This window comes from Vicugna pacos, chromosome 17 (genome assembly GCF_048564905.1).
Source record: "Vicugna pacos chromosome 17, VicPac4, whole genome shotgun sequence".
NCBI classification, from domain to species: domain Eukaryota; kingdom Metazoa; phylum Chordata; class Mammalia; order Artiodactyla; family Camelidae; genus Vicugna; species Vicugna pacos.
Window position 1 is genome coordinate 32,968,942 of NC_133003.1, and position 16,025 is coordinate 32,984,966.

Genomic DNA, 16,025 nt, shown 5'->3' on the forward strand with positions numbered 1-16,025 from the left:
TGGGCTGAAATGGTAAAAAAATTTTAAAAAGAAAGAAGTAGAACCCAGTACGTTAAGCCAGGAAGCGGGGAAACACCCGTGTCTGTGGCTCCCCCTCCTCTAGGCCAACGCGCAGCCTGAGCCTCGGCCACGAGCCACGGCTGCCTCATGGTCGCCTTAGGCCAAGTGGTTTTTTTACAGATGGGAGTTAAGGTTTGTTTCAAGAAACCGACACTCTGGTCCTACTTTTCCCCCTCTACGCAGTGATCAGTGTGAGGTTTCTAAGTAAGCATCGCACTGGCCTCCCAGCCCGCAGCGCCGTGGGAGGCTCGGGGCAGCTCAGCTCCGGTCGGCCGGCTTCCGTGGCGAATTCTCAAAGGCCGATGGTTGCCACCGTGCTGACTTCTAAGGCCATACTTCTGATCCTCTGACCCTTTGATTTCCCCACCTCTTATTATTCGTAGTTTAGGCAAGTTTTTAGTCACGCATGAATGCTGAATTGTATCAAAGTATTTCTGACAAATTATAGATGCACTGAGCGCACGTGTTCTCGCCTCTAACGCAAAGGTGTTCAAATGACATAACGACGGTGGCTTTATTTTAATATTACTGGACTCCGTCCTTAAAGGTGTGTATGTTTAAGGAAAAAGTGAACGGAAAGAAACAATGCAGTATTTTATACAGTCGAACTGGGCACACAGTAAAGACATCTACAGCAATTCCAAATCGTCATCTCTAAAGGAAATCCGTTGTATATGCGCTGTTACATATTAATTACTCTGGAAAGTTTCTGAACTCTGTTTAAGAGCAGATCTCCTTTCTTGATAGTTTCTTGGTACTGCCAGTTCTTGCTGTCAGGTCTAGAAATAAAGTGAAGAAAAAGACGAATTATTTCCCAGGCACACCGCTCCGTGACGACAGCTGACCAGCCTTCCAAGAGCCGCCCGTCAGCACGCCTGTGCTCTGAGCGGTAGTGCCAGCAACACACCGCCCTGCGTTACCTGTTGGTTTCCACTATTTCGTTCACTTTATCGATTTTGCAGTGTAGCCTCCCTGCAGCGATGAATCTGGAGAGTTCCCTAACAGAGAAGAGAGAGAGCCTTGAGCGTTCTGAGCCTTACTGCGAGTTGTTAGGGACACGGTCTTTGAAAGGTCGCCGCGGTGGCCTCTGGGGCCCGCTCCCCCGCCCCGGAAGCCCGTGACCCCGCAAGTTCCCACTCACGCGCGGCAGAGGTATCAAAGGGCGAGGCCATTCACAGCGGCCCGGGTGCTTAGGGAGAGACTGTAAGGGGTGAGAGAAATCATGGGAGGAGAGCCATGAGATTTACTGGCGGGTAAAGCTGCTGCAGCCGACCAGTTTAAGGAGCAGGTAGCTCAAAGGATTTTCCAAATACTGCAGAGCAAGGTGGGGGAAAAACGTTCACTTTATTACGATTGCTGTGTGTATTTTGTATATATATTTGTAATTGCAGTATAGTCAGTTTACACTGTCAATTACGTGTCCAGCATAATCATGCATGTATTTATTTTGTTTCCATCTTCACCATAAAATTAGTACAAGGTATTAAATATAGTTCCCCGGGCTAGCCAGCAGGGCCTTGTTTATCTGTTGTATAGACAGTAGTCAGTATCTGCAAATCTCAGCCTCCCGCTGTATCCCTTCCCAGCCCCTCCGCCGCTCGTCTCTGTGTTTTATAGATGACTTCACTCATGTCCTATTTCACATTCCCCAAACACATGATAGCATACGGCACGTTTTCTTTCTTTCTGGTTTACTTCCCTTAGAATTTTCCTTTAGCACTTCCTCCAGACATAAGCCCAGGAGTGGGACTGCTGGATCCGAACATGGCCTCTCGGGCCTGTCACAGGACCGAGAAGACGTGCCAGTGTCACTGTGTACCAGATCGTCTGTGCCCCTGATGCTAGAGCACTGGTGCCTGCACAGACGGGGACAGTAAGAAGCTGGAATAAATAGCTTAGGCTCGAGATGGCTCGTAAAACGAGTGCAGCTAGGACCCTGGGAAGGTCCCACTCAGCCCTTCCGACTAGCGAGGAGCGAAGGAGGCAGACGGACGGACGAGCGGGGAGTGACGGAGGAAGGAAGACAAGCCAGAGGCGGACGGACGGATGGACGAGCGGGGAGTGACGGAGGAGACAGATAAAGGTCCGTCCTGCCTCTGAACCTACAACCTCCTGCATGCTAGGCCTACACTCTACCCCTGAGCTACAGCCTGACTCTAGCTACCTAGCATTCCCTAGTCGGAGCTTTATCTCTCTTCAGGTCAATGAGAGTCGGCATACACATCTCAGAAACCAGGTAAGAAAAAAAAACATAAAAATGCAGATGAAAGCTGTTTGCAGTATCTAGTTGCCACAGGTCACGCAATGGTAAAAGACCCACTAATTTAATAAAGAAACGTACAATTTTGAAAAATCTAGAAATGAGCATGAAAGATGAAAAAGTTAGACTACTCAAGATTTTAAACTAGACCTTATCCTAAACTAGCAAACAAGGACAGTCATGGTTTATAAAGCGTGCTGTAGTTCTATAGTCTCATTTAAAAAAAAAGTCTGAATTGCTGCCATGTCCATTCTTTCAGCTGTTAACTTTAAGTTATGTTACTGCCTGCCTTTAGCTAAAATAGAAAAATTAAAAAAAGATCACTGCTTTCAGACTCACTCCTGTGAATCTTCCAGGTACTTAAATAGTGCATTTCCAGACTGCAGCTGATAAACGCATTTGCACTTATTATTCTAGGACAGAAGTACACACAGAAGATTACACAAGCAGACTGAACCAGCCTTAACACTTCTACCCAAATGAAAGATCCAGACACGGAACCTCTAAAGAAGAATCTTGACGTTACGATTTAGGAACAAGATGTACAGAACAGCCCTGGACTGGACTTACAAGCAAAGTCTGACTCGGGAATGCCCTCTGGTGAGGCCACGACTGACTTCCTGTTCAACTGCTGACACCCAGCTTAGCAGTTCAGCTGCTGCTTCCCAGGCCCACTATCACCAGAATGGCCACCATCCAACAGTCCACGAGCAATGCATGCTGGACAGGGTGTGGAGAAAAGGGAACCCTCCTACCCTGCGGGTGGGAATGTACTTCGGTGCAGCCGTTTTGAAAACCAGTATGGACATTCCTCAAAAAGGTAAAACCACACTTAAACCGTATGATCCAGCAACCCCACTCCTGGGCATATATCCAGAGGGAACTCTAACTTGAAAAGACACATGCACCCCAATGCTCACAGCAGCACTTATGTACAATATCCAAGACAAGGAAGCTACCTAAATGTCCATCAACGAATGACTGGATAAAGCAGCTGTGGTGTATTTATTTACACAACAGACCACTACTCAGCCGGGAAAAAGAGTAAAATAACGCCACTTGCAGCAACGTGGACGGACCTGGAGACTGCGAGTCTAAATGAGCTAAGCCAGAAAGACAAATACCATCTGACGCCCCTGATAGTGTCTGCTTTCTTCTTTTTAGATTCCACATAAGAAAGAGACTTGCAGACATAATAAACAAACACTCTTATGGTTATGGGGGAAAGAGGGTGGGAAGGGGTAACTTTGGGAGTTTGAAATTTACAAATGTTAGCTACTGTATGTAAAAATAGATTTAAAAAACCAAGTTTCTTCTGCATAGCACAGTGCACTATACTCAGTATCTTGTAACCATCTTTCTTTAATGAAAATGAATATGAACATGAACATATGTATGTGCATGACTGGGACACTGTGCTGCACACGAGAAGTTGATACGTTGTAACTGTACTGCAATTTTAAAAAGAAACAGGGAGGAGCCTGTAGATCAGTGGTAGAGTGTAAACTCCCCCATATCTCCATTAAAAAGTACATAAATATAGCTTAATGCCCTCCCCCCCAAAAAACCTACTATCTAACCACCACTTTTTTCATTCTGAGCTACAGAAAACATCTTCAGAGTTGAAAAGAGCAGTGACTGGGACCCGCTTACCTAGAAGCCATCTGGACAGCTCCTGTTCTGAACGGCCACTGCTCTCCAACTCCACACGCGCTCCCCCAGTCCAAGACACCATCACGTCTCCTCCGGGAGCTACTGAACAGCCCAACTGGTCTCCCACGTGGTCTGTGTAAGACCCAGCATGGAGCCGTCGGACCCCCAGGCTTCGTATCCCCCAGTCTCTCTTTCCCACAGCATCTGGATTAAAACCCGAGCTCCACAGCACGGCCCGCCGGGCCCTGCACACGCCCGCCTGACTCTGCCCCACCGCCCCACACCCCCACTGCCACTACGCTGCTGCCACGCACTCTTCTGTTCAATTTTGTCATCTCTGTGGACTCACTTCTCTCTGAAATGACTCACATGCTTGTTTATTTGCTTACTTGCCAACTCTCCCCGTAACTGGAATAAAACTGAAAACAAAGACCTGAAGCCACGCCAGCCATACCGTGACGGCTTAGTCCCTGCTTGACGCCTCACTGATGGAAGGGCCGAGAGCCCCATCTTTAACAACCGATTTGCCGAGAATTGTGGCAACAACCAAAAAACTGGAGGCATTATCGGAGGAACTATGACCTTGTGTGAAATACATGCAGGAGAGCTAAGTCATCGCTGTGCCAACAGCGCGGATCACACAGACGGACCAAGACGGCTTTGCACCATTTGTTATTGAAAGTAGTCTTCCGTTCCATCTCGGCTACACAGTAGCTAAGTAGACACGCAGCCCGAGAGCGCAGATAATAAATATGAAATGAAACTATGAAAACGAGTCTATGGATGTATATGTGTGACTGGGACATCATGCTGAACACCAGACACTGACCTGGTAACACGTAAAGAAAAATTCTTAGTGTTTAGCAATTGAACTAACGCACACAGAAAAAATATACCAGTTCACACGTTAAAAAGTAACTTTAAAAAATAAACACGATGTTCTTTACACTTACTGATCAATGAATTCCACACCAACACCAAAGGCTTCTGCCATGTAGCCCAGGGTCAGGGACCTGTATGATTCCAGCAGCTGGCTGTATGCGTGAATTCTCATTTCTCTTACGTAGTATCGATAATGGGGAGCAAAAAGCCAGTCCTTTTTCATTTCCTGCTCCACGACAGCTGCAGTGAATAAGGTGACCAGTTGTAAGAATCTCCCTTTCGATCAACAAATCAACTAAAGAACAGACTTTTAACATAACAATTAATACCCCTGATCTGGAAAATGTACATAAATAGGAATAAGCATTGCACACAAGTACAAACTGTTCTACTGAACAACTGCTGCACATCACTGCTCTGAATAGTGAGGGTACGACGGGAAGCCAAAAGGCAAGATCCCTGCTGCCACAGCCACGCGGTTTCCAAAGAACAAAGAGAAATGAACAAATAAACCAGATGCTCTATGTGAATAAACGAGTTCTGTGAAGAAAAGAAACCTGTGATGTGCTAGAGAGTGCTAGAGAGTGACCAGGGGGTCCCCACTGGAATGGGACGGAGAGGCAGGAATTCTGAGGAGGCAGCCGCGCACAGAGCAGGGGGCGCACAGCAGCGCAAAGCGTGAGCCCGGCTCGGCCCGGGGGAGGAGGGACGGCAGGCTAGGCTGTAGCGGTGGGTCAGCCACAGGGATGGGAAGCGTAAGCAAGACAGAAGAGCCAACAATGCACTCACGTCTCTGGCTTGGATGAGATAAACATCCCTGGACAAGGAAAACTATGGTTTTCCAGGGTTTTTTTTGGGGGGGGGGTGGTTTGTGGGGTAAGGAGGGATTCCAACATGACACTTTGGCAGCGATCAAGTGGATTCTCCTGTTCAGAAGTCAGTGTGACGGTATCAGGGAGACACCGAGGCATGGGTCTGGTGCTCACGACTGGCAAGTCTGGGGCTGGAGACATGAACTTGGAAGACCACGCCATCCGTAAGCATTTGATGACAGAATGTGGGCAGAGAGGAGGGCACTGACCGAGTCTGGGCCGGTCAGTCACGGAGAGCCCTAGCAAAGGGCAAGGCAGTGGTCTGGTCCGGCGAAAACACACGGTGCAAGAAGCAAAGGGTGGTCCGCATCCAAGCAGACGAGGATGAGTGAGGGAACGTGCAGGGCAGCAACAGGGAGACGGCGGTCCTACACAGGACAGGATGCTCACTGACAATAAAAGCCACGCGTTAACAGCAACCGCACACCGCACACCGCACACCTCCACGACGCTGCGTGTCAGCTGTATCGCACTCATCATCAACAGCAGTAACACCGGGGAAAGCCAGGGCGGAGAAACACTACGGAACAGGATGGGAAGAAAAACGCTAGGCGACGTGGGTCACACATAAAGTAAAACACATCCTCCCCTCTATTAGCCGTGTAAAAGGAGATCAACGAATTCAGTTAAAATCCATCCTTGGCAAAAACAGACAAACACACAGGAGACATGCAGAAAACGTCAGTAACATTACGCTCCTCCCGTGAGACTGGCCCACAGCCTGGGGGGAGAAGAGTCGGGGTCTCTGAAATGATGTCACGTGACGGAAACAGGAACTGTGCACATGTGAACGGGCACAGTATTCCTGGAGGGCGACTGTGGTCTAGATGGAACATAGTTGTCCTCTGCAAAATTCGCTTTCTTAGATTTTCTTTCCTAAGACAGTACGTGACCGCGGAAAGGCGGCACTGGAAATGTAAGAGCGCTCACAACATGGTCACTAGCAACCGGGAAAAGCTGGAAACATCGTACTTTTATGACCAGACGATAACTAATGGTGCATCCAGTACAGTGGAAAACTGGTGTCCCTAAAAAAGGTGACTGAAAGCGCCAAGGAGTTTCACCCGTTCAGCTTCCACTATTCACACAGTCCCTGATACGTGACAGACACTTAAAAACATCTACCGAGGCCATGACCATCTATCTGCAGATGTGGGAAGTTACTTTTTATTTGGAAGGGGAAAAAAGCTGCTTAGAAACCTGCATGTAACATACGTCCATGTGCATACTCAGGGCTGTCACGTGCTTGTACCTCTGGGTACAAACGCCCTCGATGGACGCCTGCAACTCGGTAATGGCAGTGACCTCTAGACAAGGACCTGGGCAACCATCACAAGCCACACAGAGCCCTTTGCTTCTCTGCATGGCAGTTTGAAATTCTTCCACGTGTCCATAAAACCTTGGGGGTTTCTGTGTGTGTGTGCACTGGTTTCTAATTTGTAAAGTCATGTAAGTGACCAGAAGTTTAGGAATGACATTTCACAATCCTGAAATGGTTACCTCTGGAAGAATCTTGTATGTGAGGGAATGCATGTATGACTCTGGAGATCAAGACCTTCTCGTCTCAGATTTTAATTTCTGAAAACAGTCCGGTAATATTTAGAAAAGGGTGCTATTTCCCTTTTTCAAATAAATTATTTCAAAGTATATAGTCTGTAAATATTTGGAGAAGCAAAAAGGTTAAGAAGACCCAACGAGCCCTCCACGCCTCGCTACGGAAGCAGACAGTGCATGAGATGACGACCGCTGCCAGGAGAGCCAGCTATCCTATCTTCCACAGTTCAAGTAGCTGGGAAATGTGTACTCTGGTAAATACAAAAGGCCACATGTTGTGTAATTCCATGTATATGAAATGTCCAGCATAAGCAAATCCACAGACATGGACAGACCGGTGGCTGCCAGGGGCTGGGGCAGGAATGGGGAATGAGCGCTGAGGGGGACACATGAGGAAGTCCTGGAGGACTCCTGCACACACGACGGACACCCAGACAGCAGCCTACCTTCCCTAACTTGTGTGGAGACAGCGCTGCGTAAACAGGGCTACAGCCCACTCCGAACACAGAAGGCTCCTCATTCGGAGTCCTCCTGCCCCAGTTTTTGTACATGCTACCCACTGGTTAACAAACACTTTCTGAAATGTGCAGCAGACACAACAGAATATATCGATGCTACACTCTTCAAGGTTTAGGAAGATCATTTGAGAAGGACCCTTGGGTTGAACACAAGCAGATTACTTCAACAGATCCTTTTCTCAACCAACATCCCTTGAAAATGACTCGCAAATCAACACAAAGACTTAGCTACTATCCTGCATAAATACCCCGCTGCTGAACTCCAGGCTCAATAGCAACTCAATCAAAAGATTCAAGATTCCACTACATCAATTCCCACAAAACTTAATCCTTGGGACCATTTGCTCACTTCTGCCTTACATCCCTGTAAGACTCCAAACCAGGGGTTGGGCAAACTTCTTGCGCAAAGAGCCAGACGGTAAATATTTTTGGCTGTTGAGAGCCACGTAGCTATCACATGTTTTCCTTTGTGCTGTCTTGTTAAACAATCCTTTAAAAACGTAAACATCATCTTCCCTCCCGGACCACACATACACGCTGGATCAGTCAGCTAAGCCCCGGCAAACGAGAACGGGCAGGAGGCGGGCCACAGCGACCACAGCCCCGCAGCTGCCCGCACACCCGGGTTTCTGTGGGAACAGTCATCCTAGGTTACCTGCGTGCCGGATCAGGAACGAGAGGGAGGCAGACCGTCACAACTCTCTCCTTACCTAGGGACTGGAAGAAGACGGCGTAGCGGCACTCATAGAGGGAGAAGAGGTACTGGCGCACCGCCGGGAGCCGGTGCAGCACCTCCAGGATCTCGGCCCCTTTGATGACCTAGGAACGGACACGGACACGGACACACACACACGTTTGCCGTGAGGGCTCTTGCGTATTTAAGCCGCACAAGCACAGGGTCTTCTTCATTAAAGACGCAGGCATTACCTTCTCCCTGAGGTCCGGTCTTTCTAAGGCAATCATGCTGACGTACACAGTGTAGGTGACGAAGGTTTTGTAATCCATGAGCTCATACGACGTAAAGGTGGACACTGTGTCGAGGAAGAGTTCAGCTGCCTGTTTGAAGTCACGGATCGCCACACAGTAAAGCCCCTGATACACTTTGAGGCGGTTTCTCCTGTCCCAGTCTCCTCCTTCCTCGATTAAACTGCACAATAAAACACAGTAACGTCACACACAATGGAAAAAACCAGTGCCACTTTTTACAAGTTTTGGGTTACTTTGAAAGCGAAAACAACTTTTAGCACCTTAAAAAGAAGTATCTAAAGAAAATATTCTCCTAAATAAGCACACCAAGCATTTGACCAGATCACTACTTGGAAACAGAACAGAGTAGGCATGTTTCTCTCTCACATCCATCTCTCACTCAGAGCATCCTAATGTAAAGGGCACACCTCCCACTGCTAACAAGCACCTCTTGGCCTTTTCTGTGTTCCGCGTGATGAGGTCGTTATCCATGTAAAATAAGCCAATCCTGAGCAGGTAGAACACAATATCCAGGCGGTGACCCAGGGCCACAGTTTTGTCATAGGTCTTGCGAAAGGCTGTCAGAGCACCCTCCTGTCAAGAAAACCAAGGCGACGGGTGAGGAAGGGTGAAAAGCTTCAAAAGCTATCAGCTGTCTAGGATTCTCCTCACAAGCGGGGGCGGGGGGGGGTAGTGGGGACAGAACACCACGGCCGGGGGCTGGTAACCGTTGAGGCTGGGTGGTAAGTGCGTGGGGGGGGGGTGTCCTACACTGCTGTAAGGCATAAAAAGTACAGCAAATACTTACATTCTAGGAAACAATATAAGAAACACATTCATAATTTATGCACAAGTATTCCAATGTTCTTCTCTGTTCTATACACTCAGTATTTTCCCCTTTAATAACTACACTACCACTTTAAACTTTTACTCCACTAAACTTTCAATCATCTCACTTAAAGGGTAGTAGAAATTTCATCTTAATCACTGAGTATTAGAACACACCTCAGTATCTGCACAAAGCATTATGGAATGCTTTTATTGCTTTAAAAACATGACCACGAATAAAGTTATTTCTTTATACTTGGTACTGTTTAATATGTGTCTGGCTCTGTGCCATGTAATTCTTAGGGATGCCTCATACATTGATAAAAGAGACTGCAAGACAGAAATGGGCAGGCCCAGCACTCAGATCTGCTTCTACATCCCACCCCCCAACAAAAGAACCCAGGGATCCCAGGAGAAATGGAGGATTCCAGGGTGGGGGAGTGAAAATAAAAGGTGGGCCTGTGACATCTCGTATGAGACATAAGGACGTCCAATGATGGCGTGTCAACACGACAGAGGAGCCGTCTTGAAGAAGCTTCCACAAACAAGTTTTTTACAAATTGAGCAATATAAAGAAAAATGACTATGATCAACATAATACAGTGAATAATAAAGACCCACTAAGGCCCTAAATAAAATATTAAAAACAAGATAGTCAACAGGAAGGGAAAAAACCTCTTTTTAGAAGAATGCTATTTAATAAACGTGGAATATAATTTTGGAACATCACCAACTTACAGCCCCCGACGCTGACTCACGCACATCCCTGCTGAAATTCCTCAAGGCCTGAACCAGAAGCTTTAAGGTGCTCAGCCACGTGTACTGATGTATCCTCTTCACAACCAAACCACACAAACTATTAGCGATTTTTAAACTGCATTTTCCAAATTTTTACAATGACCAAATCTTACATTTACAAGGAGAAGAAAAAAATTTGTTTCAAAGGTAAATTAAATAGTAGTAGCTCCTAGCATTTAACTTAATGTCAGCACCTGGTACCAGGTACCAGCCCAAGCTCTCTGCCCCTAGGAACCGTCACTAACCCTACTGTACACATAAGGAAACTCATACAGATGAGGAATTCATAATTACTGACACCAGAAATGGAACCCAAGCCATCTAAGAGCTTCCAGTGTTTTATTTTTTAACACTGACACCCTCTCATCCATCATCTGAGCACCTCAAGCCAGGCGTGTGCTCCTGCCTGTCTCCCTCCACACCCTGGAGCCCGTGCGCAGGCGGGGATGCTCGGTGCGCCGCTTTGACAAAATTGGGATCGTTCTCAAGAGGTCACTTTTCTAACGCGTCTTGGTTGGGAAGCATTGGTTCTGGTGCACTTTACAAATGATTGTTCACACGAGTTACAGTCTCCTTGCAAGAAACTGAATGTTACAGTCAGTGCTATAAAGTTTTCCTTGAGCTGCATTCCCTACCTTCTCACAGACAGCCTTTTTAGTCCTCTTCCTGTATGCTGACCCTCATGTGTGTGCACCTGTACATGTGCCCTGCTTCAAACTAAGGGCGTTCAAAGCCCATCCTCTTACCCACTATTACACAACTGTTCAATGAAAAAACCTGAAATGACCCGATACTTGAGGGTAACCCTCTCGTGCGCTCACAGTGGAGTATAAACTTGGCTGGCTGCTGTGTGGAGGAACTGGCCACACACACTAAGATAAAAACTGAGCTGAGAACACATACATCCAATCACTGAGAAGCTAAGTCAACTGAGGCCTAGATCTACAATGGATTATTAGCGAACAATTAACCAAAATGAGCAAAATTATTCACAGTAACACGGAACACCACTCAGCGTTAAGGCTGAATGAAAAAGTAAAAAGGACAACGCGCGTACACTATGATCCTATTTACTTAAAACACATCTTTTTACACCAATACTACCTAATTTCTACAGATACACATACCTGCCTGTAAATATAAGTCTTAGAGAAAGTAGGGAAGTGAGGTCAAATAAAACTTTAGCATCAACTGTAATATGCAAGTTTCTTGCAAGGAGACTACTGTGTGAACAGTAATTTTTACAACGCACCAGAACCAAAGCTTCCCAACCAAGACACGTTAAAAAAACGACCTCTTGAGAACGGTCCTCATTTTGTCAAAGCGGCACATCACTACGCATCCCCGCCTGTGCACTCTTTAACCACGGTCGCACGGATTCATCAGTTCAGGTAAGCACGTCACCTAGGTACTTTGTGAAAACCGAAGTGAACTAGGGGAGACCAACTCCCTCACCTTGTCGCCTATCCGGCAGAGGTACTCGGCCTTTGCCATCATGGCGTCTCGGATTTCGCTCTCTCCCAGATTCTTCTCTGCATCTTCCAGCTCCTCGTCCAAACGTTTCAGCTCGTCTTCGTTGGCCTTCTTCATTTTATTAAGCAAGTCCACGTCCATCTGCCAGTCAAGGGATTTGCACAAGGCCTCGTAATAAGGAGCCATGTCTGAAAGCGAGCAAGAGGGAGATTAACTCACAGCGGGCCCTCCCTGCTACCCTAAAGTCAGCACCCCTCCTTACACACTGACACACACACACTTAGGAGGTCCACAGGCTCTGACCCACTACCAGGAAGGGATGGGATAGAGCTTGGTTAAGGGCCAGGCAAAACGGCAATGCTTGCTGAGGGCGTGGTCTGCATCAGGGCCAGTCCTGTTACCCCCACCCTCTACTAGGGCCGGAAGGAGGGCAATCCACGGTCTGCCTTTGGCCGACACCTGTCCCAAAGGGTCTTCCAGCAAGAGAAAGGGGAAGCCTGTCTCCACACACACTCAGACCCGTGCGTTCAAGGCTATAGAGCCCAGAGCCATTCGCTGCTAAGAAGGACGAAAGGAACCGACCCCAAGTTTTCCCCAACCCGGAAAACCTAAGTCCCCGAGACCGGCTGCTACTGACAATGAGTCATGACTCCGTTCCGTGCCCGGCACGGGGCTCAACACCTCGAGATCCCCCCCAAGCGGCCCCCAGAAGGGGAGCGCGGGGGTGCAGACGTCTCTGAGGGCAAGGCTCGAGGTCCCCGAGGGCGCCCCCGACAAAGGCGGGCGGAGAAGCCAGGCCCAGGCTCGGGGACGCGGTCGGAGGAGCACCCCGAAGCGCGGGGCACCCAGGCCTAGGCCGCTGACTCGGCGCTCGCGCGGGCCTCACTGTTGTCGCGGACGGCTGCCATCAGCTCGTCGCGCACGGCCGCGTCCCCGCGGTGCTCCGGCAGGCTGAGCAGGAAGCGCAGCTGCGCGATGCGCAGGTCCGGGTTCTTGGGCAGACCCTCCTCCTCCAGGTTCTCCAGCGGCATCGCGGCGGCAAGGACCGGGGATCCGGAGAGACGGCAACTGAGCGCGGACCCACAGTGGCGCCGGCGGCGGAAGTGGGAGGAGTCCGTGAGTGCGCCCGGATGTCTCCGGCCCGGCTTCCGGCCCCGGGTCCGCCTCCGCCAGCAGCGTCCCCTGCTGGACACGCCCGGGAACGCGTCACCCGGCCTGAGCGCGGGCGCCCTCGTGTGGTCACCGGCGGTTTCCCCTCGCCCTTGGCGAGCCCAACTCCAAAGTTCCATATCCTGAGCCTTTTCCTCTCTCTCTTCTTAGCTATTTTATTTTTCATTCCGTTTGTAATAGGGGCTGACCATCTTTTGAGAATTTGGACAATATTATAATAATAACAACGGGAAGAATAAAAAATAAAAACTACCACATTTGTCTACTTCTTACTCTTTGCCTGGCTTTTTACTTTTTTTTTTAAAAGTTTTTAATTGTAGTATATTTGCTGTACAATAGTATGCAAGTTACAGGTGTACAATATAGTGATTCACAAATTTTAAAGGTTATACTCCATTCATACTTATTATAAAATACTGGCTATATTCCCCGTGCTGTACAATATATCCTTGAAGCTTTTTTACTTTACACATAGTAGTCTGCACCTCCTTCTCCCTGTCTTGTCCCTCCCGCCTCCCCTCTCCCCACTGGTTTGTTCTCTACATCTGTGATGGCCTTTACTTTCATATACATCTCATTTTAATCCTCTTAATATTAGGAGGTTGTACTATTAGCCCATCTTGCAGGTAGGACAACTGAGGCACAAAGAAGTGAGGGCGTATGATCAACCAAGGTTATGTGATAGCTATGTCTGAGTAGAAACCTCTGTCTGCAGCTCTCAAATGCACGTTGTTTCCACTCTTCTCAGAAAACAGCTCCCAGAAATCCCCAGTCTTAATGCAACAGCATCATCACTTGATGAATAGTTTAAATCATTTCTGTGCCTGCATTTTCAGCCTCCTTTTGTTCATGCTGCAACGAAGTCTTCATAACTGGTAACGGTTACGTGGAATTCCAAGTAGTGGATTTCTGTAATTTACTTTTACTCCTCCCTCCATTAGAAGCGCCTTTAGGCTGCCTGGGATTGTTCTTTTCCTGATTAAAAAAACTGACATGAGCACCTTAGCATGCACAGATCATTTCATATTTTGCAATTTTTTTCTTTGCATAAATTCCCAGGCAGGAACGAGGAAGGAACGTTTTTGTAATCTTCAGATATAGACTATCAAATAGTTTTCCAAAAGAGTTCAACCAGTTCACACAGCCACTGGAACATTTGGGAGTGCCCTGTGCTCACCAGCTATAGGTGTTACCCCACGTTTTAAATATCGTGTATTTGTTTGGGTAGAAATAAAATAAGCATTCTGAAGACAACTCAAATGGCAGAGAAAATATAAAGAGCACCGAAAAAAATTACTAGCCCTCCACCGTGTTAAACTTTTGCTTAAGAACTTTCTAAACCGCTTTTATTCATTCATTCAACAAGCATTACCGCATGGCTGCACAGGACCAGGCACAGTTCTAGGCACCGGGAACAGAGCAGTGAAGATCATGAAGGCCCTGACCTCGTGGAACTTACATTCCAGAGACGCTTAGCTTCCCTGAAATACACCTAGACTTATAGTAATAGGATCATTCTAAACTTGTACCTTATTAACTGTTGCGTTCCATCCACCATGTAGCGTAGATATCGTTCCAAGCCAGTAAATATGGATTGACATCACCACCTCTGTCAACATAAGGTTCTGTTACTTTTATGTACCAGCTTTTCCCCCATCAGTCCTTAATGGACCTCAGCTTGGTTGACTTTCATTTTTTTCCTTCTCATAAATACCACAGCGTGCATCATCTATGTGCACATATTTTCACACGGGTACTTATTTCTTATCTCAAATCCCTAGAAGTGTCATTGCCGAAAAACAAGTTGGAATGTTTATTTTGACATAATATAGAAGGATTATATTAATTATTTTCCTAAAAATTACACATCAACTTACATTCCCACCCAGATTACACAAGGGGACACTTTTCCCTCTTTGTCCATACATTTTTATCACCCATTTTCATCTTTGGCAACACAATGTTGCTTTTCCTTTCCATTTCTTTTATGACGTGAGGTTGAATTTCTCTTCTCAATTGCACTATTTCCTCTTTGATGAAATGCCTATCCGGCTTTGTCAATTCTTCTATGAAACTTTCCTATTGTTTTCAAAGCGCTCTTTATATTTTAAGGATACTAACTGTTTGTTGAGTGTTACAAAATTTCCTCTAGTATTTTCTACATTTTGGGGGACTTTTTTCAACTTCAATAAGCTTCAATAAAAGTTTACAATGTTTACATAGTTAAATTTATTATTCTTTGCTTTTATGGTCTCTATTCTCATTGTCAACTCTTAGTAAGACCTTTCAAACACCATGGTTTGAAAAATATTATCCATGTTTCTTTTGGTATATTTATACTTTTCTTCTTTCTTTTTTAAAAATAATTTTACTTATTAAACAATAGTTGATTTACAGTTTTGTATTAGTTCTAGGTGTATAGCTTTAGATTCTTTTCCATTATAGATTATTTTCTTCCAGTTTAATTTTTTTTAATTGAAGTATAGTTGGTTTACAATGTCGTGTCCATTTCTGGTGAACGGCATAATGTTGCAGTCATACATCTACACTTTCTTTTTCTCTTTCTTTCTTCACTTAAATCTTTGTTCCATCTGGAATTTACATCTAAAGACTAACGAATAACATATTATACTGAAGATATTTTTGCAATTTACTAGGCAAAAAATAAATAAATAAAAAGACTAGAACCATATTGCCTAGCCCAGAATCTATTACTCGACATAAGATTCAGCCACAAAGAATATTAGCAATTAGCTCTATTTTAATGAAGTAAGCCTGTTCCCAAATGCCTGCCCTCGTGCTCATGGAACTCTCGGAGTGGCCGCTCTGTGTCACGTGACCCAAAGCAGATCAGCCGAGGTGAACCCAAGAGAAGAGGGTTCGTTGGCTGGTCCGCAATGCATGACTAATTCGACTTGTCTCAACTAGAGAGCTGGCTGGGCATATCCTGTTTTTTTTCTGGAGAATCTGAACTAGGAAACTCCCCGATGG

General features: G+C 46.5%; 2 protein-coding genes and 1 long non-coding RNA gene across 19 annotated transcripts in view; 1 reads left to right on the forward strand and 2 right to left on the reverse strand.

The window, feature by feature from the left end:
* Window positions 1–4,060, forward strand: part of ATXN7 (ataxin 7) — a 136,997-nt gene extending 132,937 nt beyond the window's left edge. For 12 of the 16 annotated variants that reach the window (XM_072941609.1, XM_072941615.1, XM_072941610.1 and 9 more), the window contains 3 exons: window positions 1,778–2,296; window positions 2,738–3,140; window positions 3,928–4,060. The gene's annotated coding sequence lies outside the window, so the exon portion shown is untranslated. The remainder of the gene's footprint in view (window positions 1–1,777; window positions 2,297–2,737; window positions 3,141–3,927) is intronic. The other 4 variants (XM_072941612.1, XM_072941611.1, XM_072941613.1 and 1 more) reach the window with 4 other exon arrangements.
* Window positions 550–12,982, reverse strand: PSMD6 (proteasome 26S subunit, non-ATPase 6). Of its 2 annotated transcripts, XM_072941617.1 has the most exons (9): window positions 12,751–12,982; window positions 11,847–12,052; window positions 9,214–9,359; window positions 8,727–8,946; window positions 8,510–8,618; window positions 4,927–5,095; window positions 3,974–4,105; window positions 981–1,058; window positions 550–839 (listed from the first exon to the last, which is right to left on the reverse strand). In XM_072941617.1, exons 1-9 carry the CDS (start codon window positions 12,893–12,895, stop codon window positions 743–745), a joined length of 1,302 nt encoding a protein of 433 aa, XP_072797718.1. In that variant the 5' UTR covers window positions 12,896–12,982; the 3' UTR covers window positions 550–742. The 2 variants fall into 2 exon arrangements, with proteins under 2 accessions (XP_072797718.1, XP_072797719.1); XM_072941618.1 differs by lacking the exon at window positions 3,974–4,105 and having other exon boundaries at window positions 12,751–12,980.
* Window positions 12,983–14,563: 1,581 nt separating this feature from the next.
* LOC140686593 (uncharacterized) overlaps window positions 14,564–16,025 on the reverse strand; it is a 28,855-nt gene continuing 27,393 nt past the window's right edge. The window contains exon 3 of the long non-coding RNA XR_012060427.1: window positions 14,564–14,643. This is a non-coding gene — a long non-coding RNA (uncharacterized lncRNA). The remainder of the gene's footprint in view (window positions 14,644–16,025) is intronic.